At 40.7% G+C, this 24,342-nt stretch overlaps 1 protein-coding gene and 1 long non-coding RNA gene across 4 annotated transcripts; both read left to right on the forward strand.

Moving 5' to 3' along the window:
- Positions 1 to 1,603: 1,603 nt before the first annotated feature.
- LOC135479647 (uncharacterized) lies at positions 1,604 to 4,746 on the forward strand. 3 transcript variants are annotated; one of them, XR_010445874.1, is made up of 4 exons: positions 1,604 to 1,719; positions 2,243 to 2,324; positions 3,359 to 3,419; positions 4,458 to 4,746. It is a non-coding gene; the product is annotated as an uncharacterized LOC135479647 (long non-coding RNA). The 3 variants fall into 3 exon arrangements; XR_010445872.1 differs by having other exon boundaries at positions 1,683 to 1,748; XR_010445873.1 differs by lacking the exon at positions 1,604 to 1,719 and adding an exon at positions 1,800 to 1,923.
- A 7,800-nt stretch (positions 4,747 to 12,546) lies between these two features.
- LOC135479644 (uncharacterized) lies at positions 12,547 to 17,666 on the forward strand. Its single transcript, XM_064759542.1, has 4 exons — positions 12,547 to 12,689; positions 14,301 to 14,382; positions 15,428 to 15,488; positions 17,106 to 17,666. The coding sequence occupies exons 2-4, from the start codon at positions 14,308 to 14,310 to the stop codon at positions 17,324 to 17,326; spliced, it is 357 nt and encodes a 118-aa protein (XP_064615612.1). The 5' UTR covers positions 12,547 to 12,689; positions 14,301 to 14,307; the 3' UTR covers positions 17,327 to 17,666.
- Positions 17,667 to 24,342: the final 6,676 nt, after the last annotated feature.

A 24,342-nucleotide genomic window follows, 5' to 3' on the forward strand; every position in this document is an offset into this window, starting at 1 on the left:
AATAATAACACGAAAGGGAGGTTTTTCCATAGAATGTGTCCGCTTGTGACCTCTCGGTTTGAGCAGCTTCCTACTAGACGGGCCGATATCCTTGTTCACGGACTGGTCTCGGGTCATTTCTCAGTGAATTCATATTTACATAGATTCAATCAGCATGACTCAGGCCTTTGTGAGACCTGTTTAGTTGAGGATTCCATCTCACACCTGTTATTTCATTGTAAAACGATAATGCAAGGAAACTTTTTTGCAGGACTAATTAAAGGTGGGGTCACTAACCCTTCCCTGGAAACTGTGTTCAGGTCGCTGCATAATCAAAGCCTCCAGGCTGTTGCCTCTTTTTAACAACGATGTAAGAAATTCTAGACAGTATGTAGTTATTCGTTCAGTGTTTAATGAATTGATATAATATTGGCCTAATGACCATCTTTTCTCAGAACGGAGTTCCCTTTCCATTGTCTTTGCATCTCTGTCCATCCGTATATCTGTATCTATGTGAAACCCTCCCTCTTACACCTGTGTTTATAAAGGAGATAAACCCAGATAATAAACTATATATATATATTCCATATCAGAAAGTAGCGAGATAAAAAAAACCTTAACTATTTGTTTGTAAACATTATATTTCTGGGTTTGTTTCATTATTAACATACACTGTAGGTGAAGATGGAAAGATATCACATACAGATGGATGGGTAAATATTACATAGATATAGCAAGATTTAGAAAGATGCAGGAAAAACACTATACGAAGCTAGGAATCAGGGGCGTCGCCAGTGGGGTCGTCGGGGCGAACGACCCACTTTTAAAAATCCATTTGACTTGAGGGTCGTGTAATATTTCGTAATTTACACTATGAAACGTTGTCACAAAATGTAAAAGAAAAAGGGCGACAAAAACGTTGCAATGAATTGAAATATAGACCAGTAGCATGTATCCCCGGTTATGACCGATAGCCTGTAAATAACTAACGGTAGGCCAGTTCACTATAAAGGCTTCTCCCGCGAATTCTCTCATTGGCTATTTCCAGTGAAATTACTGTATAATTCTATTTATCCAACTTTTGTTGTTTTACAATCTGTTCAGCAGTAACATGATCATTCGGAATAAACACCCGGACATGTGTTAGCAGTAACTGTTATAAGTTATTGTATAGCTCCACCACTATTTTATCTTCGCCCTAAATCTTAAAACCTGTACTAATGTTCCTCGTCAGTGAATTGAATGAACGGCGGAAGACGAGAAAGATTACGTGATCAATTTACTTCAGAACTGGTGTTCTGCTGATGTCAGATGAAGAACTACGAACCTTGAGCATGTGAACTATGTGCTATCATAGCTATAGCTCAGTGGCCATCCTACGTCGTCTCATCCAATTGTTATTTATTTATTTATTTTATTTGGTGTTTTACGTAGTGTTCAAGGATATGTAACTTATACGACGGTGGTGATCATTATTATCATAACTTCACTACCATCCGCAGGTTGCTACCATAGGTTGCTGGCGGGGGTGGTACCATTCGCGCACGCTTTGCACAGCCCTCTTGCGGCGGGCCGCGTGGCGAGATGTACTCATCCATCTTTCCTATTTATTTCATAGATTGTGTGTGACCTTCTCCCAGCTATCACATGGTTGTCGCTACTCAGGTGTAACTCCTTATTAGGTTCGTCTTCGTTTATATTGGGTATTCTGCACTGCAGACGGCGTATAGCACAATTCAGGTGAGAGTTATATCTCGGTGAACATACAGGTGAATCCCTCTGCACTAATTTTTTTTTATTTAATTCAGGTTTAGAGAATAAAGGGTTGAAGGTGCTCTATTCTGTGGTCTTGTTCAGAATATCAGAATATTACGGAGGCCGTTAAAAGAAATCAGGCATTTTTGTGAGATTTAAAGGAGATAACAGATAGTCCTGATGGAACATGTTAGTTTGCAAATGGATTTAATGACAAACAATTTTTAAATTGTAGATTATACCAGTTTAGATATCCCATATTTAAACTCATAGCGTTCGCATTAGTGTGAAGCTCCTGGGCCATTGTGCTGCGCCAGCACGCTAACCACGAGGGCACGGAGATTCCAGACGAATACAGTAAATAAATATTTAATAATAACGCCATGGACTTGACAAGGTACAAGGTGTCTCTGGACAGTGCACGGTTTTGTCCTGAATTTATAATTTGAGACAGTAGAGGAAAAGAAATGTGGATGGTAATCAATAACACTGTTCTTTCCTGTTTCAGATCCATCATCATGATGGACAAGAGGTATCTTGTGATTATGGTTCTCGTTTCGCTCTTTGCTTGCTGGATTCTGTCAGCCAAGGTGAGTCAGGTAATGATCTGCTATTAAATTATTAAACTATTGATAACTCCACATGAAAGTGGTTTGGTATTAGAGCATGTAACCAGTCTATTGGATTGAAGGTGTCTATTGGAGCATAGTGTTACAAACCCCGTCTGTAAACATTGTATAATATTTAAAATTTTTTTATTTGTCAGTGTCTGACCTACAGTTTTCCATCTGTGTAAATTATAGCCTGTGCTCTACTTCAGTCGATCTAGTGTGAGTTTAGTGCTGTTGTAAATAGAGTTTACATTCTGGAAATAGGTATCGGTTTTGTAAGCATGTTTACGATCAAACTCTCCAGAATTTTTTCGTGTTGTCAGATGAAACATTCAAATCCAGCTCATGATTTATCGGCTTCGGTATTACGTCGGGAGGTTAGCCAGATACCTGGTAAGGCGCGGTAGTTTCGCCTGATCTTAGCCCGATGGTTTACATCTATAAAGCTGGCTTCCATCACATTAGTAGCACAGTGTTAAACAAAATCAAAAAGGTAAATAAAATGGAAACAAAATGTATTCATCCGAGTGTATTTATCTCTCCTAGACTTCACTATACTACCTAGATTCTTTTTTGGTTTATTGAAATTTCCACTGAGAATTAATGCGACAGAAAACCTTTGTACAACATGACACCATCAGGTAAAGGTAGTTTCAGGTAAATTGACACCTGTTGTACAGAGTGTTTTTTGTTGCATTACCCTGTCATTAGTTTAGAGAAGCCTCTCCATACCCGAAACTACTTGAAATTTACGGGTTTTAACTTAATTTCGGTAGTGTTCATTTCTTCAAAGTTCCTTGAATTTCTAAATTGCGACTTTCGCATCTTGTCAATATGTTTAGTACGCATTCGAGTAGTATCTGAGGATAACCAACTGACGCGGCTGCTTATGTGAAAGGAATCCAGTGACTCAGTCATGTTTAGAAGGCAGAATGATAATGAAATAAATACGCAACAAACGAGACCGACCCATTAATGGAGAGATCAGCTATAGTTAAACCGTATGTCTGTAGGTTGATGCAGCTGACAAAGATAACCTGGAAGTCGTTGATGTGAACGAGGTGAAAGAAAATGGTGAGTTTTCATTCATTACATTCCATTGAAAACTGCTTGCTGTTTATCTTTACTTAATTCAGGCCAAATTTCGAGCTTTATGTACTGTCTTAGTTCTTTGGTGGTTTGTGTTACACGTTGTTGGGGACTGATCTTGCGAATGTTGACCCGGAACGTTTATATTCCTTTACAGCTAGCATACGAATGTCTGTCCATTTATTTGTCTTGTTGCTTATTCATTTATTCAATGCATATGCCATATCTAGGAAGATTGTGCCAGATTACAGGTTTAAGTGGGTAATTGATTAACTCAGGTTCGGTAGGGGTATAGTGGCAACAGTAGCAATATCATTAACAAGTTAAGTAATCAGCCGCCTGATATACTATCTTTCTCATTCCGAGTGCACAAAATACTAAAGGGCTTATGGTGGGAATTCAGGGCTGCTGATCATTCAAGCGGGGTCAGTGAAACAAAATGACACGAAAACAAGAAAATAAAATAAGCGACAGATCAGTCAAGCAATTTTTACACAGGGCGTTAGTACCCAAGGCAGAATGCACGCATGCTGGTACTGCCTAACACCGTCGTACTTGTTTTGGCACGAAGACTACAACGGTACTGTGCAGCCATGGAGGTATATATCCTTATATGCCTGTACCACAGGGAGGATGGTTTCAATTTTGACATTGCAAATTATCCTCACTTACACAGCAATATACCGAATGGTTCTGCTTATGGTGTGTATATACCTCGTGTTGTAGCATTTGTTAGATCATATGTGCTGTTTGGCAATATGAGTCAAAGTCACAAGTCATTATTGTACAAAATAAGGCGTTCAGTGAATGAACGGTTTGTAGCTTAACGCCACAATACCTCGGCCATATCGCGGCGAGCTAAGGCTTTGAGGATAATCCATCCTTTCACTGCATGAATCTATCCTAATTTCTTACTCCATATATTTTTTCGGTGTTTGGGGATTTGTGTTGAAAGGCCGTTATATGAATATCCTCATTTTATCCTCTGTCTTCTAATTATTGCCGACATCGGCTTTATTGCAGACCCGCTTTCTGGACGAGGAAGGCGTTCGAATACTGGATGCACTTTTGGGAGAGTTTGGGGTTGTGCTCACTCCTCTAAGAATTATAGGCGTGTGAAAATGCCAAGACGGCGACATTAAAAAAGAAAATGCATAAAGTATAGCATTGTGAAGCACTAAATCAAACACGAATAGAAATACAAGCCGATCTGTGGAACATTCCTTGTAAACTTGTAAACCTATGGTTTTTCTTGATGCAACTGTAATGTTTCTTTACAGTCTGAGTTAAACTAAATAAAGACAGAAAATGATATCGTTTATTCATTGCCCTTATCTTTTAAACAGAAGACTTAATCTTTTCCTTTCATTTATATAGGTTTTTAAATATTTATTTTATTGCTTTTAACTGCATGATAATGAATTTGTCAGTTTTACGATGGCAGTCAGCTTTACGAGAAGACCAGGGATAGACATTTGGAAAGTTATTAACGAACTTTCCTATGTAGGGCGCACGCAAGTCATATGTTTGATTTTAATTTATTTCATTAGTGTTTTACGCCGTATTTTTGAAAGGGAAGTCCTACGAACACTGTCGGCCAATTTTGGTCCCTAAAACCCTTGTACAATAAGAACAGGTTTTGAATCAGAAAGTAAGACGGGTATGCGTGTGAACTTGCCTGACCAGGTATATATCCCTTTACCAAAAATAATTTGAATAATAAAATAAAGAATAAAAATAATAGTAATAAATCATTAAAACGCCGTGATTTGTTGGCTTTCGAAGTCGATGCAGTCCTATAACTCATTACGTGTTCATTGCCCTTTAACTATTTTGAACCTACAAATCTCCATGTTTCAATCCGCAGCATGTAGTAATTGCGGCACGTTCGAGCGTTTGCATAAGTAATTTCTAGGGTAGTCGTTTTGCAATTGAAGGCAAGGCTTCGTGATGTTACTGTTATCTGACACCTCGATGGTGTTGCATAATGACCTCACTGTATCAATCAAAGGTGTAAATTTCTACAGAGAATCGAAGGGAAAACTCTTTGTTTAGCAATGAAAGTATCACGACGTTGCCGCGGGTCATTTCTTTCGCATGATAACTTCGTTGAATATAAAAAATATTAATCCCCCATATTTCTGTATCCTCTCACTAGGTAACCGTTTTTAGTGCTTATACTAGCAGTAAGTGCTGGGAAGTTAAATTCTTTAAAGGGGTACAGAATCGATTTTGACTGGCTGATGTGAGAGATAGGCAAGTCTAGGCTATGTCTTGTCTCACTGACTGGCTGATGTGAGAGATAGGCAAGTCTAGGCTATGTCTTGTCAATTCTGACTGGCTGATGTGAGAGATAGGCAAGTCTAGGCTATGCCTTGTCTGACTGACTGATGTGAGCGATAGTCAAGTCTAGGCTATGTCTTGTCTCACTGACTGATGTGAGAGATAGGCAAGTCTAGGCTATGCCTTGTCTGACTGACTGATGTGAGCGATAGTCAAGTCTAGGCTATGTCTTGTCTCACTGACTGATGTGAGAGATAGGCAAACCTAGGCTATGCCTTGTCATTTCTGACTGGCTGATGTGAGAGATAGGCAAGTCTAGGCTATGTCTTGTCAATTCTGACTGGCTGATGTGAGAGATAGGCAAGTCTAGGCTATGCCTTGTCTGACTGACTGATGTGAGCGATAGTCAAGTCTAGGCTATGTCTTGTCTCACTGACTGATGTGAGGGATAGGCAAACCTAGGCTATGCCTTGTCAATTCTGACTGGCTGATGTGAGAGATAGGCAAGTCTAGGCTATGTCTTGTCAATTCTGACTGGCTGATGTGAGAGATAGGCAAGTCTAGGCTACGTCTTGTCAATTCTGACTGGCTGATGTGAGAGATAGGCAAGTCTAGGCTATGTCTTGTCAATTCTGACTGGTTGATGTGGGAGGTAGGCAAGCCTAGGCTATGCCTTGTCAATTCTGAGTGGCTGATGTGAGAGATAGGCAAGTCTAGGCTATGCCTTGTCAATTCTCACTGGCTGATGTGAGAGATAGTCAAGTCTAAGCTATGTCTTGTCTGACTGACTGATGTGAGAGATAGGCAAGTCTAGGCCATGCCTTGTCCCAGCTGAGTATTTAGGTGCGGTACATTTATTCAAGCGTGACCAAGGCTGCATGTTTTAAGCCAGGAAACTTTGTCTCCTCTGTCAGCCATTCAGCGTCGATTCTGTATCCTTTGAAGGTCGGTTGTTAGCGCTGGATTATCAGTTACTGATATATAGTATTTTGTATCTGATTTCAAATTTTAGATCAGCTTTCAAGGATTTTAAAATTTTTTTATCGTATTTTTGTTGAGTAATACGTGGACAATGAGCTCTTCATTTTTTATTGGAAGCGGACCGTAGTCTTGTGTACTCGAGATATGGTGTACGCCATCGGGATCTGACCGCCATCGGGCTCTGACCGCCATCGGGTGTTGATCGCCATAGAGGGGTGACCGCCATCGGGAGCTAACCGAAGTCACGTCATATTCAGTCATATGACGTCATATTCAGTCATATGACGTCATATTCAGTCATAATAATCCTATTTCCACCGCTCTTTTATCTAGTGCTCCTTTATTGAGACGACTTACCGCGGGCAATTAAGCAGCTCCACCCGAACCATTATACTGATACGGGTCAACCAGTCGTTGCATTAGCCCCTTAACGCTGAACGCCAAGCGTTTAAAGTCTTAAGTGTGACTAGACCCAAGATTGACCCCGGATCTCCCGCCCCCCAAAAGCGGAAGCTCTACGAAACTGTGCCATAACTTTGTGTACACAGCCTCTGTATACTGTGTGAAAAAATATTGATATTAAATCATCGATTGTGCAGTACTCACTCAAGACAGTATGTATATATGTATAGGTGTGTGTCCCTGCATGCTTGAAGTTTAGCCTTGTACTTAACAATTTTTCTGTCACATTACCACGAGGAGTATAGGTTCTATGTAGTGTGTCTCTAGTGACAGGGACATGACACCCCACCCAGTCACATTATACTGACATCGTGTCAACCAGTTTCCTTCACATCACGCTTCCTCATGTATCTAGTTTCCATTTGGTTTATTTATTTGACTCGATGTTTTACACCGTGCTCAAGGATATTTCACTTAAACGACGGTGGACAGCATTTTGGTGGGACGAAACCATACAGGACCCGGGAAAAACTCATGACCATCCACAGGTTGCAGACAGACCTACCTATATAGGGCCAGTTTCCTTGTGTGTCATGTTTCTTGTGCTTACGCACTAAGCCCTTCCCCCACCCCCGGCCACGGAGGCTCCCAGTGGTATTTACTTGCCATGATTTGGCATGCAAATATTTTTAGAACATCTAATATTGTTAATAGTTAATGAAAATCTACGTTGTGGCTAAATGCGGCATGGTAAAACATGACTTGTTTTGACCTCAAAGTCATGGCTGGTTGGATGCTTGAATGATTGGCTGTTTGCTTGGTTGGTTGGTTGGTTTGTTGGATGGTTGGATGGTTGGTTCGTAGGTTGATTGGATGGATGATTGGTTGGGTGGTTGGTTGGTTGTTTGGATGGACGGTTAGATGATTGATTGCTTGGTTGGTTGGTTAGTTTGTTGGTTGGATTGTTGATTGGTTGTTTGGTTGGAGTGTTGGAGTGTTGGTTGGTTGGTTGGTTGGTTGGTTGATAGTTTAGTTGGATCGTTTGCTGGTGGGATGAGGTTGGCGTCTCCATTCAGCTCAATGATGTGCGCCACGTACAATACAAAGATTTGAAAAAAAAAACAATGCATGAAAAAAAAAACAGGGGTCAAGAAGAAGTCACATAAGGATTTACATACATGCAACTAAAAAAAGCATGTGAGTCCCACTCACATGCACACGGGTAAAGTAGGTAGATACACGCGGCAAAAAGGAACAAAAGGTTCAAGTACATGCACTCAACCAATCATACAAGAAGTCTATGCATGCAAAGTAAGAGGGATCAAGAAGAAATCCCATCATGACCACAGCCATGCTTCAAAAAGTGCAGTAAATAGAGTGGTAAAAGAGGTAAGAGAGGTAGATACATGCAGCGAAAGGTAGATACATGCAGCGAAAGGTAGATACATGCAGCGAAAGTAGATACATGCAGCGAAAGGTAGATACATGCAGCGAAAGAAGCGAAAGGTTAAGGTATATGCAATCATTCCGTCATGTAAGGTTTAACCAGGCACCATGCAAGTAAAAACTTGGCCACAACTTTGACAATATTGTCAGGGTTTCTTATCATACAGGTCATACAGACAATTGACAGTTGTTTACTTGCTATTTTATCAGTGTCATCATCTAGATACGAGACATTTTTTTCCACTTTTCTATCATCTTTGCTGTCAGACAAGTCCGACATTGTTCGAGCACAGCTCTATAACCCAGACGGAAAAGGTCAGGACTCGAGAGAAACTGTGCTCGAAGGGAAACCTGTGGAAACCAGATAAGGTCATCATCATTCCAACGACCGGCGATGACACAAGGTGATGGCATGGTGATGCGAAACGATTCAACGATGGCGCGAAGCGATGACAAGATGGCGTTAAGCAACGATGGGACGAGGCGATGACACGCGTTATCGCTTCGTGCCATCGTGTCAGTGCTTAGTACTATAGTGCCATCGCTTCGTGCCGTCGCCCTCCCAAAAGTACTCACGTGACCAGTACAGTGCGTTGTGATCTTTATTTTCATTTTCAGCTATTGACATTTGTCCATTTTTTTTCATTTGTTTGTTTATCGTCAGTGTTTATCCTTAAGCGTGTACAAACAGGAAGTGGAACTAATCATGACGTCACCTGAGGCAATGAGCTCTTGGCGTTGAAACCAGGTTTAAGGAGTATAACATTGTGAATTAGAAAAATTATTCTAACTGCATTTTTCTTTACAATAAAATAAACTCACAACATATCAATGAAGTTGTGATGTTATGTGTTCACTAAGAAAAGGTAATTTTGGTAGCGAGTATGACTGATTTGACAGATAGCTGAATATAGGCGACTGGTTAAAGAATTGGACCATAGCAATAATTGTATGCACTATATTAAGATAAGGGTAAAAAAAATTAAAGGAGTACAATTTCCCGTGCACGACGGCGGTCAGCATTATGTTGTGAGGAAACCGGGCACAGCCCGGGGAAAACCAACGACCATCCGCAGGTTGGTGAAGACCTTCCCACATACCGCCGGAGAGGAAGCCAGCATGAGCTGGAACTCACAGCGACCGCATTGGTGAGACACTCCTGGGTCATAACGCTGCGCTAGAGCGCTAACCAACTGAGCCACGGAGGCCCTCACTGCATTCAGGAAATGAATGCGTATGGCTAGATCCAAAACATCCGATGTCCCACCACCAGTAACGTGACAACGTTACTTTTCATTACGTTTCCGGTGAAAGAAATTGTGGAGTCACGACTTCACAGAAAGACTGACCATTTGTAACTAATGTGTAGGACATCCAGTTGACCTATTTGCAACAATACTGCTTATGATTGGTCAGTTCCGTGTTCTTGATTGACGGTTTGGAGGATCTATTACAATTTACAGAGAGGAATCAACAACGTCCCGAAGTACTCAAGGCGGGAAAATAAACCACTTGTCGGACTATCATCAGTAAATTGAGGAATTCTTTAGTGATGGCAGCACTTAGGCGGCATGGACTCGCCCTCGCACAATAAAACACGGTATATGTACACGCACCTAATCACTCCTCGACGTCATATGACCGAAAATTGTTAAGTATAAGCACATTCTGACACCCATCCTGAGTATGAGTTTACCTCAGTTAAACTTTGGGTGTAGTTTACTGGATCAGTTTTTTCTCTCTAAAGATCCTTTTCAAGAGTGTGAAATAAAATCTGAACGGAGAAAAAAGTTAAAAGCAGATCGTCATTCATACTGGATGTATAGCACATTTACACCTGTAAGGGTGTACAATGTGTTTGCACGCAATACAGCGCAGTAATACTAGACGGGCCTACTAAAAGAGCCAAGCTGTGCGTACCCAGAAATATTCAACATCTACAGTTCTATTTAACGTCACTGTTATATGATATACTTTAGAAGAACAGGAAACTTTAAAGGCAGATCTCTGATAAATATGTATACATGAGCTTCAAGGCAATTCCACTCGCAGAACACAACAAAACATAACCTGTATAGGTTAAAATAAGTCAGCAGATGGATTGCAATTTAACGCCTAACCCAATAATTTTTCACCTGTACTTTTCACTGGCTGTCAGTTTTAAATGGATAAATGAAACGAGAATGCCCTAGTTAAACCACCGATATTAGGCAACATACTGACGTGTGACGTACAGATGTGCAAGCCATACTGTATTCTCCATTATGCTAAGACCCATTCCGTCCCTTCGATTGAACCTCTGCAGAAACCGGTAACCGGTAGGTTACCGGTTTGATAATATATTAATTGCTGTATTTATTAGATTGGTGTTTTACGCCGTACTCCAGGATATTTCACTTATACGACGGCGACCAACATTATAGTGGGAGGAAACGATAAAATATATTATTCCATATTTTAATCAGGCCACATGTTTAACCAATCAACGCGCCCTTTACACGGTGATTATTTCGGATCTCCCTTTCTACGTTGTAGCGCAGATTTGCTGATCCAGGTCTTCACACAGCTGCAGTGCTTTCAACAATCAAAAGACTTTCATACCCGACTTCGTTTTTTTTTCTCCCATTCATCCATTCAGACCGCTTGATCCCGATCATGTGAACCACTGCTTTGTCGTAACAATTATCAGTGAGTGTTACTATCTTCTTCAGAGCGAAAACTGACCGACTCAGATCTGTGGCCGGGGATTAACCATTTTGGTTCCTCACTTGATTTACCACTACCCCGCCTTTTCCCTTCAACTTGGGGGAATTAAAATGAGTTTAGGTCGTCCTACGATCCTGTCGAAAAGTTTGAGAAAACATTGTCATCGTGAGCATCTGTCATCGTCCGAACAGATTCAGTTTGTTTGCGCTTAGGTCGACAACGACTGGCGGCATCTGTCAGCTCTGACGTAGAAGTGTGACACGTGACCAGCTACATGTGATGTTTCACAGTAACCAGCTATATGTAAACTGCGCATGACTGGGTGGAAACATGCGTAGATCGATAGACCTGGAGGCAACTGGATTCACTGAAGAGCAGAAAAGTAGAACATCTATGTTAAACACCGAGTAATTGCTGAGTCATGCACGAGAGCTTAAACCCAAACTCAACTTAACCCGACGTCGAGTCGTAAGCGTTCGTGTAACCCAAAATAACGCGTAGATTCACCTAGAGTTGCGTACTGTTCGTTATATGAGTATGAAAGTTCAATTCAAAGTCGCGTGACCCCCTGCGACTGGTATCATCTCCGTACTACCAGTTGAGTTTGGTTCAGTGGCGTCTTAAGCTCTCGTATATGTTGAGATTAAGTAATTGGGTTCAACTTGTCAATGTAGACCTACACGTACCGTTTATGCGTCGAAAAGTCTGAGACAGCCTTCTATATAACCTTGCGATCGTGAGCGTCTGTCTGTGTCCGACCAGATTACTTTTGCTTGCGCTTAGGCCAGCGAAGACCGTCGACATCATTAAGTAATGTGACCGTAACTTGTCGCGTGTGATACGGCTGTGTGCAAGCTGTGCTCAACGGCTGCAAATTCGCGTAGATCTACCGATCTGGATGCAGTTGTATTGCATGCATGGGGTGGGGGCTGGTTTGTTAATACGTGGGAAGTAACAATTACACTTCATCTTACCTAGAAACTTAGTTTCCTCATGTGACAGGTCTCCGCCTGTGCCTGGTTTCCCAGTTTGATTTTAATGTAAGCGTAGGTATAAAAATACTTGCGGCCTTTTGAGTGCAGCCATTCAGGCGCAATCACGAAATACATTGACCCATTTTGAGTTCGCGTGAAAGATATTATGAAATGCTTTTGAAAGTATGCTTGTATATATGAGAATCTTACACTGAGAATTTACATGAGAATAAACAGAACACAGAAGCGAAAAGCGCCATTTGGTAATAAACCATAGGAAAGCTGTCACACCTACAAAAAGAAAGACGTTGGGTTGGTTATACTGAACGATGTGGAAAGTAAAATGTCAAAAAAGAAAGTGAACAAACAATCATCTTGAATTTTAATGTCACTGATACTATTTACATATAGCTTCTGGAGATTTCCACTCAGAAGAGAGACGTCCTTCAGCCCTGTGACTCTGGTAAGTTTATCATATATACTGAACTGCATTATTTCATTTCCTTTATAGTCACTATACATATTTCTGTACTAGAGTTTTCATGTTGTCAAAAATGCGCCAATGCAGCGCCGCGTTTATTGGATTAAATGTTTTCTTTAATCCAAAACATCAGACAAGCAACACTGAAATCTATACCGATAAAAAATATACACAATGGACTGATGGGATGGTGGACACTCGCCAAATTACTAACTTTGGTTTTGAAAAAAATTGTATATGTGAATCGATGTGCAGTCATATTATCTTTAACAATTTAATCGTTAATATGACAAGTGCGTGTTTGTCGAATCATTGAAATAATTAGAGTGTGTGAGCAGTCGAATTATGTTAAGTTTGTTGGTTGTTTCAACAGGGTTCAATAGAATTCAACCATTTATTAGGAGAAAAAAAGAGACAGACTCTGTAATATAACTACATAGCTAGAACTAGCCGACATTTGACATTCTCACGTAAGATTTCAGAGAAGTGAAACAGAAGAAGTACTCCAAAGCGCATGCTTTTCCCTAGCCCTTGGATTTCACTGCTCCTGTCAATAAGACGATATCTTGATAACAGAAAAAAGTGAAAAGGGCACCATGGACGGTTTTAGGAAACTTCCCAATTCCAGTAAATGTCCACTTTTTTGATATTCCTTATCTTTTTATTTTTTGCTGTTAATTAGAATAAGTCAAATAATAACTTTTCACAAAATGTCATCGTCATCTGTGCACGTGTTAATTTCGTAAATTTTAAAAAGCTGGCCACATTATGAGTTTTCCAGACTTTAGAATCATTTTATCACCATAAATGATACAGGTGCGAGATTGATATTTAGTGAAAGGCAAATACATAAAATTTGTTTAATACATGTATTGGCGTGTACGGATTATTTTATCCAAAATCTCGGGTACTGCGTTATATTTTTTTCGACGCCAAACATGGAGTGTATATCTCTGGAAAAAAACGCTTAAGGGAAATATGTTTCTTGAAAAACTTAAGAAATTTAGTAAAAACTTTACATTATGAGTCCGAGTCTATTATGAGATATTGTCAACATTTAAAACCCCAATATCATAATACAGTAATCGTTTTTTCATAGGCTTAAATCATGTTTGATCTTTAACATACACATGCAACACCAGTTCCATGTAGTTGTTCCCAATAATAATTTCTTTAGAAAAATGTCATTAGTGATATTTGGATTGAAGTCAAAATAGATTTGGCAATCATCCTAGATTCCCCCTCTTTCTTGGTTCTTGTGGCCTTAGTTGCAATAAGCAGTTAATGGCGGTGTCTTGGGTATACATGTAGTCTTGCATGAAGGTTGCTGGAGATCATTTGCCTCAGACCAATATGACCCGTGTCTGTTGCACGCGAGACTATGGTAGCCGGATGCGGCCATTCGCCTTTTCGTCTTATAAATAGAAGGTCGAAACCGCGAAGCGAAGTTGTGAACTTCGCACTTTCGTGTTTTCGCCACGTGTTACGCGTTCCGCGTTACCAGTTATAACCTGAGACATCAATGTATCAAATATAGATGTTAACAATAAGGGTTTTGAAAATAGACTTTATTCCTTCCGCGGCTTGTTTCAGATCCATCATGATGACGGCCAAGGGGTGTCCTATGATGCTGGTTCTGGTTTTGCTGTTTGCTTGCTGGATTCTGTCAGTTAAGGTGAGTCAGTTAAATTTTATACAAAGTCGTTAAAATGCGACTTTACGACTTGACGAATTGGTATGTCATGAATCCACTAAAGCCCGTCACCAATGCAGTCGAGCGTTCAAGTCCAGCTCTGAATGACTCGGCGCGACCCCAAATCAGGAGGTTTGTCATATTCCTCGCATAGTGCGGTAACTGGCCGCCATCACAATAGTGAAATAACTTAGACCAACGTACAGCTACATGAAATAAAAAAAACACATAAAATAAAATACACTTGATAGAAAATGTGATAAAAAAGAGGTAAAAGAAAAATGTACAAATGTTGCCAGAAATTCAAACGCAAAAAGTTGACAAAGGAGCAGAATCTCGTTCATTTGCTATACCTTTCTCTGTGTTTCTATTTTTTTATCTTTCTTTACCCCAACCACCGTCATTATTTTGTCTTAAATCATCAGTATTATGCCGGTTCCAGCAAATATGAAATTTCTGAGAAACGTTTGCCATTGAAGTTATGATACGACTGTTTCAATCGCTTACTAAAGCAGCGTCTCATGCATAAAGCATTAAAATGACACAGGGGAAGAAGTTCAAATTTAAAAAAAAATATTCATTAAAAGTGGTGTCCGTTTTCAGCAGTGACCGTGTTCCTGAAAAAAATTTTCGGCAGTGAATTTGCATGAATTCCTGAAATGAAGCAGTTTTAATTTAAGGCGTAATTCATCAAAGTTGCCCCGGAAGCCGGCGGATGATCGTTTGTTTCCCCTGAGCTCGGTCCGGTTTCCTCCCAGAATAATGCTGGCCGCCGTCCTATAAGTGAAATATTCTTGAGTACGGCGTAAAACACCAAATAAATGAATTAATAATTGTTGATAGGATTCCCCCCATTGATGAGGCTGCTCGTTTAAAAGTTTGAGCAACACTTCACAGTCCTCAAAACATCAGGGGGTTTGTAGAAAAACAAACCTTCATACCAGTGACACAATCTTGACTGACGGAACCGCAGAAAAGAACTGAAATAAAAGAAAAAATAAGAAGTAATCAAATTGCATGTCTGTAGGTTGATGCAGCTGAGAAAGGTGACATGGAAGTCGGTGATGTGAAGATATTCGTGGAAAATGGTGAGCTTTTATTAATTTACAAGGGCCGCTTCTGTGGCCCAATGGTTAGAGTGCCGACTTTGAAGTCGGGAGACACGGGATCAAACCCGGGTGGGTCAGATATTAAAACTGGTCTTTCTTGCTGACTTGATTAAACGCTCATCACTGAAACAGGACTGGTTGGCCCACTGTCAGTATAATTTGAAATGGTACATGTTTATTTACATCATAATGTGGCAACCGGGAGGTTTAACTGGTTCGTATCCGTGCTCGTTAGAGGCCTAGTTGTTCTCGTTGGTGTTGTTGTAGCAGTAGTATTAATATTTATAGTGTAGTTGCCGTAATAATAGCACTACTAGTAGTTGTTGTTGTCTTTGAAGCACAGTAGAAGAGTGAGTGCTTGAGGTTTAACGTCGTAGTTAACAATATTTCAGTCATGTGACGACGAAAGAGTCCTTAGAGTGCATGTAATGTGCCTCTTTGTTGCGGGATGGATTTCCACCCCTCTTTTATCTAATGCCTCTTCACTGAAGCCCTCTGGGTCATTCCCGAAGGTAAGTAAGCCGCCCCGCCCGAGCCATTATACTGATGCGGGTCAACCAGTCGTTGCACTATCCCCTTCATGATGAACGCCAAGCGAGGAAGCTGCAATTTCCTCTTTTGAAGTCTTAGGTGTCACCCGACCCAGGATTGACCCTGGATCGAGTCCATTCCGCCAACTTCTCCCCTAAAGTATCACGCCAAAGACACCAGACAAGATACAGCACGCAGGCACATTATACTGACACCGGGTCAACCAGTCCTGATTCCTTGCTCTAACCGCTCAGTGCTGAGCGCTGTGGCACAGCAGCAAGTGCCATTTTCAGGCTTTGGTTATTTATTTATTTATTTATTTATTTGATTGGTGTTTTACGCCGTACACAAGAATATTTCACTTGACGGCGGCCAGCATTATGGTGGGCGCAAACCGGGCACAGCCCAGTGGAAACCCACGACCATTCGCAGGTTGCTGCATACCTATCCACGCACGGCCGGAGAGAAAGCCAGCATGAGGTGGACTTGAGCTCACAGCGACCACATTGGTGAGAGCCCTCTGGGTCATTACGCTGCGCTAGCGCACTAACCAGCTGAGCTACGGAGGCCCCATTTTAGTCTTTGTTATGACACAATCCGGTAGAAAGAAAGAAATAAGGAACGAAGGAGTATGAGTTGCATTTCTTTTTTCTAGCAATTTCTAGTAATTTAACAGCGGGAGTGGTGACGGGTGTCTGATGAGAATCGACGGCTGCTGATTTATGATGAGGGTCAATTGAAACAGGATGACGCCTGTAACAGAAAGGATGGTACAAGTAAAACAGAACGATGCTAGCACAAAAAAGAAACTGGCAAGTCATGTAGTGAAATATATCTTGCGTGCAGCGTTAATCCCCAAGCATGCAAACAAACATTTTGGAGATGTCATCACAATTAACGCTTTCTTCTTCTTCTTTTCATTGCAGTTACCGTTGTCATTGCAGTGCCATTTATCTATCAAAAAAGCCTGTCATGGTGGCCTAGAGCAAAGTCTGTCGTTCTTTATATTGTCACCATTAAATGCCATTAGTCTTCGTTTCATTGTGGTTATTGTTTTCATTACAGAGTCACTTCTCGATCGACAAAAGCGGTGGCCATTACCAGAGCCTGGACAGCGGATTAAACCAGGACCTAAATGCAGGCGTGTACGGCTGAAGAAATGCACTCTTTGGGACTGGACGCGCGTGAAGAGAGGGTCAGGATTGTTGAGACGTATGGGGTATAACAATGTGAGGTTCTGCCGCAGATTCAAATGGGTTTCTGTGTCTACATGTGATGTATACTAGATGATATTGCTACAGTAACAGTATGCTAAGTAACATCTGATCATCTGATCTCCCAACGACCTGTTAAATGTTAGCGCTGCAAGAAAAAATATATGATATACTTTCAGTTGCCAGGAAAATGGCTCTATGTGATTCTTTGTATATTATGAGTGATAAAGAATGTGAAGGTATGATCAAAAGAATCTAACATAAGCTGGTATGTTAAGTTTTGGTTCACAATTAGATGAAGATAATGTTGCCCTGTATGGTTCTAAAATAAAGCAAAACGCTTCTTCTTAACGCAGTAATGTTTATTTTTAGAGTCTGGGATAAGCTGAATAAAGACAGAAAATGTCCGCCATACAGTTTGTTCACTGGCCTCATACTTTAAACCGGGAAATTGTTAATTTAAATTTACATAGGTACTTCACGCCATATTTATCTGTTTGGTTTCAACAACCGTTCTGCACGGTTTACCGTAAATCAGTTGATTTTTTGTTTACTTGTTTTTTAGCTCCATAATGAAGAACGTTTGCCTTATGCCATGGAGGTTAATAAACCACTGACCTTTGGCAAGTTACTGACAATTTCCACATAATGTGCATGACGTTAAGGCTTGCACGACATATTAGTGCAAGATAAGCAAATGTACAGCTGTTCAAACAGTCCCGTATGTCACAGCATATTGTCATCAATGCCATTATGGACAATACTAGCGCAGGGAGTGGGGGTGGGGGGTCTACAAATTCCCTGCCTAAGGCTAAAATTGAACTTCATGGTTAAAGTACTCACTTACCATGGTTAGCGATGCAAAACCTTGACAGACTGCCAACATATAAATTAATATTTGTAAATAAGCGACAACCCAGTAACTTGTCCATAAGGTCGGTCGGGAGTTAGAACGGATCGCACAAGTGATAATGGGACACAAGTAGACCATCCCTTTAGTTCTTTATTTGATTGTTGTTATGGACATAATCAAGAATTTTAACGAGTAGACAATTTACATCACAGTTGTAAAGTTGGCTATTTTTATCTTATACTGAGCCTAAACTGGCCGAGGTGTTAGCACGCTAGCGTGGCGCATTGATCCAGAAGCCTCTCACCAAGCCCAGCTCATGCTGGTTTCCTCTCTGGCCGAATGTGGGGAGCTCTGCCCTGTTTCCTCCCACCATAATGCTGGCTGTCGTCGTATAAGTGAAATATTCTTATATACCGCGTAAAACACCAATCAAATAAATAAATAATGGCATGGACCCTGACCGGTCAGGTCTGCTGCATGGAGCCTGATCCATCAGGTCGGCTGCATAGAGCCTGATCCATCAGGTCGGCTGCATAGAGCCTGATCAATCAGGTCGGCTGGATGGAGCCTGATCCATCATGTCGGCTGCATAGAGCCTGATCCATCAGGTCGGCTGCATGAAGCCTGATCCATCAGGTCGGCTGGATGGAGCCTGATCCATCAGGTCGGCTGCATGGAGCCTGATCCATCAGGTCGGCTGCATGGAGCCTGATCCATCAGGTCTGCTGCATAGACCCTGATCCATCAGGTCGGCCGCATGGACCCTGATCCATCAGGTCGGCTGCATGGAGCCTGAACTATCAGGTCGGCTGCATGGACCCTGATCCATCAGGTCGGCTGCATGGACCCTGATCCATCAGGTCGGCTGCATGGACCCTGATCCATCAGGCCGGCTGCATGGACCCTGATCCATCATGTTAGTTTCCTTGTCTCTAACCCATTGAGTCGGCTGCATGCACTCTGACCCATCAGGTGAACTGCATAGAAACTAGCCAAACAGTTCGGCTGTTTGGAACGACCCATCAGGTCGAATGCATGAACCCTAAGCGAGAGATAGGTTCAATTCCATTCTTGAATTTTCATTAGACTTCCCCTGATCTCATTGTTCTATGGGCATTGGTTTCAATAAGAGTTCGGCAGAACTGTGTTCACAGCTGAGTCATCTTCTATAAAGAGCACTCGAGACCAAACTGACATATGAGACGCGGGAATCTTCAAATATAGTTGGCCTATATACATTGTATATCTTGTATAAACTTGGTGTTTGTCAGTTTACAATATACACGCTAAGATAGCTACAGTTCTTTGTGCATTAGGCACACGTATCGACATAGTATTTTCTACTGCCTTCAGTTTGTATTTGCACTGAAAAGCAGCCCATTTTGCACAGCTAAGGCCTCCTTTGTCAGTCGTCCAATCCTGAGCATCTCAAAGGCGACCATATTGTACCCTCCAACAATATTATATAATAGCCGCACACGTTGGTAACACCTCGTGCTATAGTTAGCCATTTACAGTATACGAACACCTAACACTAATGTTAGCATGTCCCATATGTTAATGAACATGTATGTTTACACGTCCCGAGCCATGGGTTATATTCCAACCCTTCGTGTAAATGCTTAAATAGTCGTAACTTGTACACACCACCTATATAGCAACAGGTCGTGGGTTTCCCCCGGGCTCTGTCCGGTTTCCTCCCACCATAATGTTGACAGCCGTCGTATAAGTGAAATATTCTTGAGTACGACGTAAAACACCAGTCAACTAAATAAATAAATATATAGTACCATCGCTGAGCAGAATTAGGTAAAATAATATAAAGAGTGATGTTAATTGCAATATTATTAAATGTTACTGGTCTAGAATTAGTCAAAGTGCTGTGTTGTCATCACATCACGTGAAAACAGTGCAATGGGACCAAGCCTCGGGGACAAACATTTATCCACCTGTACTATTGATAGTGGCATAGTTTGCAAATCGTCGCACGTAGCCGTAAAACTCGGCATATCACCAGAGATATTAGGTTGACAATATCAACATAAACATAAACTTTGGGAACTCAATTCAGCAACTAAGTGCCAACATAAAGCAAGGTGAGACAGATGGCCTCAATAATTTGATGATTTGCGCATGTGCATTGTCAACAAAGGCGTTATTGGTCCACATTTTTAGCGTCCTCTGCAATCTAGAAGTAAGTCTATGCGGGTGTCAGTGACACCGTGGAAAGAATTGATAACCGAAGACGTAAGTCTTACTAAGCAACTGCTATGCAAGGGTTGAAAAATGTGACGAGTTCATGCATACCATATATTTGACCCAGACAAATTACCTGCAAAAGTGGCGCTTGGTTATGGCAGCTCTTGATGTTAAGTCATGCGCTTCGCGGGAATTACAGTGTGTTGTGTTCGAATTACCAAAAGAATTCCATGGGGCTTGAAAAATTTACTTCGTGACTGTATAGGCTGGATAGCATAGTAAAGCAGTAACCTTGACCTCCCGGTGTTATGGAGCGGTCATTATTAGTAGGGAGAAGTCATTTACTCAACACTCTTCCCGCGGTACAACAAATTTGTAGCCAGTTTAAACAGTAAACTTTCAATGCAATTTACCCAAACAACTATGCATGTATTATTTATTAAGATGTAATGCAATCTTTAAACAGACATGTTTCCTACTCGTGCAGAGTTAAGCGATGTTGTCCGAGAGGTGAGGGGAGTCCATACTTTTGATGAGAGTGACAACTTTGAGATAAGTCGATGTACCGACTCACGAAACCAAGACATTTTTGAAGACGAAATTTCGGCACACGACATCTAGGTACGCGACATGTTGGTGGTACTCGCCACGCCGTCACGCGATATTTCGCCACGAAACGGAAACAAACCATGTTAGTATTTAGATTTCAAAACTATATATGACCCAAACTGAATTCATAAACTTATCCCAACCGCATATGCATTTATCTGTACATGTACTTGCATGTAATAATAGCCTAACGGTCATTTCTTAGAATAATCTTAAAAAACTGATTTTAATAGTAAAATATTTTTGCACTATGTGATTGTTATACCTGTATTATAAACAGATGTACAACGAATGTAATTGTTTTACTTTGGATTCTATGAAATGATTGAGTTAGGTACGGAAGAGTTTTCCACTCAGGTTTCAGTATACATGTATTCGCTTATTTATTTACTTTATTCTGTTGTTAAACACCAAACGCATGCATTGCATTACACGATGGAGGCCAGTATTATGGGTGAATAATGACATGAAAGCAATGCCAAGTCACCAGGCCTTGGGGACTCACCAGTAGGGCCATGACTGCGGTTCGAAACGCACCTCGAACAGTCCTAGTGAAAATTCGAAGTCATGTTATTCTTTGATTTCTTTGATTCCAGATTTGTCAGTAATAATGAGTAATACGCTTTTGTAGAGTGATTGAGTTAAAATACGTGAAACACAATAAGACAATATCGGTGTCCAAATGTTGTGAAATTTACACTCCTTTTTTACTTTTAAATATGTCTTATGCGAAATATTTATTTATTTATTTATTTATTTTTATTTATTTTTTTTTATTTTTTTATTTATTTATTTGATTGGTGTTTTACGCCGTGCTCAAGAATATTTCACTTATACGACGGCGGCCAGCATGGTGGTGGGAGCAAACCGGACAAAGCCCGGGGGAAACCCAGGACCATCCGCAGGCTACTGTCAGACCTTTCCATGTATGGCCGGAGAGGAAGCCAGCATGAGATGGACTTGGACTCACAGCGACCGCATTGCTTATGCGAAATATATCTTATGAATATACGTCTAAAGGCTGCATATTGATCATGTTAACTTAGCTAGCCACGTTGGATATATAAATAGGGGCAATCAAAGGGCAAGTGTGATACATGTATTGACTGTCGACAATTTCGATACTAGCATAGTACAGGTTTGATTACTGATTTGACTCAATCGCCTATAACATACCTTGCGTCTTTCTACTACCGCTGAAAACTGTTGACCGCTTCTCTCTGGGTGATTCCGTCCTAATTAATACTAATATACTGGTTTAGTTCTTTTGGTGGTTTGTTATGAATGTCGTTTTGGGAATTGACCATGCCATTATTGACCCAGTAAGTCGATTTTGGTTGACGACTTGCAAACGAAGTTCTGTTTTGATGCATGGAGTTTATTGCGTCTTTAACCATTAATTGTTGATGGAAACTAGAAAATAAATATTCATATTCAATGACGAGTAATAAATGACAATTTGACAAAATTGCCTATGCCTTTGGGTTAGGGGTTGTATAGTCTGTTACTATTCAAGCATTTGTATGAACATTTGTATTAAAGACAATACCCAAACTAAACAATGTAGAGTGAAGAAGAATATTGATCTCAAACTTTCCTTCGCTGACGTCAAGTCACTGTAAGGATGAATTTGAACAAGGCCACACGGACATCAATTTTGTAGTGAGGAAGAATAAAGTGCGGGTTGTTGGGTGACTGGATTACCACCATCGTCCTATTAAAGACCGTAAAAGCCTTATTTATAGAGCTAATGGTTTATGCCATTACTGATAACTACATAGATTTTCATAAACGAAACAAAACTGTTGTTTATAAATGCATCTCAAGCTCTCACAAAAAACCTCACTGGCGTCAGTTTAGCTCCAATATCACAGAAAAATCTGAAAAGAATATTTATTTATTTATTTGATTGGTGTTTTGCGCCGTACTCAAGAATATTTCACTTATACGACGGCAGCCAGAATTATGGTGGGTGGAAACCGGGCACATCCCGGGGGAAACCCACGACCATCCGTAGGTTGCTGACAGACCTTCCCACTTACGGCCGGAGAGGAAGCCAGCATGAGCTGGACTTGAACTCACAGCGATCGCATTGGTGAGAGGCTCCTGGGTCATTACGCTGCGCTATCTGAAAAGAATAGGCCCAGGTCAGGAATGTATAGGAATATATGCTAACACACCAACTTTTTGTACATCGTAAGGTGAAAAAGGTACTCATATCGACAGATATATCAACAGATGTAATGTGGAATACGGTACTCATATCGACAGATGTAATGTGCAATATGATACTCATATCAACAGATGTAATGTGGAATATCGTACTCATATCGACAGATGGAATGTGGAATACCGTACTCATATCGACAGATGTAATGTGAAATACGGTACTCATATCGACAGATGTAATGTGAAATACGGTACTCATATCGACAGATGGAATGTGGAATAGGTATTCATATCGACAGATGTAATGTGGAATATGATACTTATATCGACAGATGGAGTGTGGAATACGGTACTCATATCGACAGATGCAATGTGAAATACGGTACTCATATCGACAGATGCAATGTGGAATACGGTACTCATATCGACAGTTGTAATGTGGAATATGATACTCATATCGACAGATGGAATGTGAAATACGGTACTCATATCGACAGATGCAATGTGGAATACGGTACTCATATCGACAGATGTAATGTGAAATACGGTACTCATATCGACAGATGGAATGTGGAATAGGTATTCATATCGACAGATGCAATGTGGAATAGGTATTGATATCGACAGATGGAATGTGGAATAGGTATTGATATCGACAGATGGAATGTGGAATAGGTATTCATATCGACAGATGCAATGTGAAATACGGTACTCATATCGACAGATGCAATGTGGAATAGGTATTGATATCGACAGATGGAATGTGGAATAGGTATTGATATCGACAGATGGAATGTGGAATAGGTATTGATATCGACAGAAGCAATATGCTCACTGATTATTACCTCAAGATTGATAATTATTCTCCTGATTTTATCACCGTTTTGGGGGAAATGAAAGACACCCTTTTGAAAGGGTTTATGTTTACACGCCTATTAACGGTACGTCAGTTTCACTGTTTGTGGGCCCTTGGTGACATTAAACGAGTGACGGTTCTCCTAACTCCTTAATATTGCCGTAAACATTTACTGTATTCGATTCAGTAAAGTTTCACTTCCCATAAAAGTATATCTTTACTCTAGTATTGTAATGTAAAGGTTAACAGTTATCTTGGTTAACATTTACCGGTCTTGAGTGTACCGGAACACTCACTCAGAAGGATACAGGTTAAATTTGTAGGCCTATTTGTTTTAAGAAAATAGTGATTTAATATGTATAATTGAATAAACTATGTAGTACACATTGCAGTGTAGCCGAT

This window comes from Liolophura sinensis, chromosome 12, assembly GCF_032854445.1.
Source record: "Liolophura sinensis isolate JHLJ2023 chromosome 12, CUHK_Ljap_v2, whole genome shotgun sequence".
NCBI classification, from domain to species: domain Eukaryota; kingdom Metazoa; phylum Mollusca; class Polyplacophora; order Chitonida; family Chitonidae; genus Liolophura; species Liolophura sinensis.

Coding starts and splice junctions, on each gene's coding strand:
- LOC135479644 (XM_064759542.1), top strand. CDS start 14,308: ATGATGACGGCCAAGGGGTGTCCTATGATGCTGGTTCTGGTTTTGCTG. Junction 14,383..15,427: donor GCTGGATTCTGTCAGTTAAG/GTGAGTCAGTTA, acceptor GCATGTCTGTAG/GTTGATGCAGCTGAGAAAGG. Junction 15,489..17,105: donor GAAGATATTCGTGGAAAATG/GTGAGCTTTTAT, acceptor TTTTCATTACAG/AGTCACTTCTCGATCGACAA.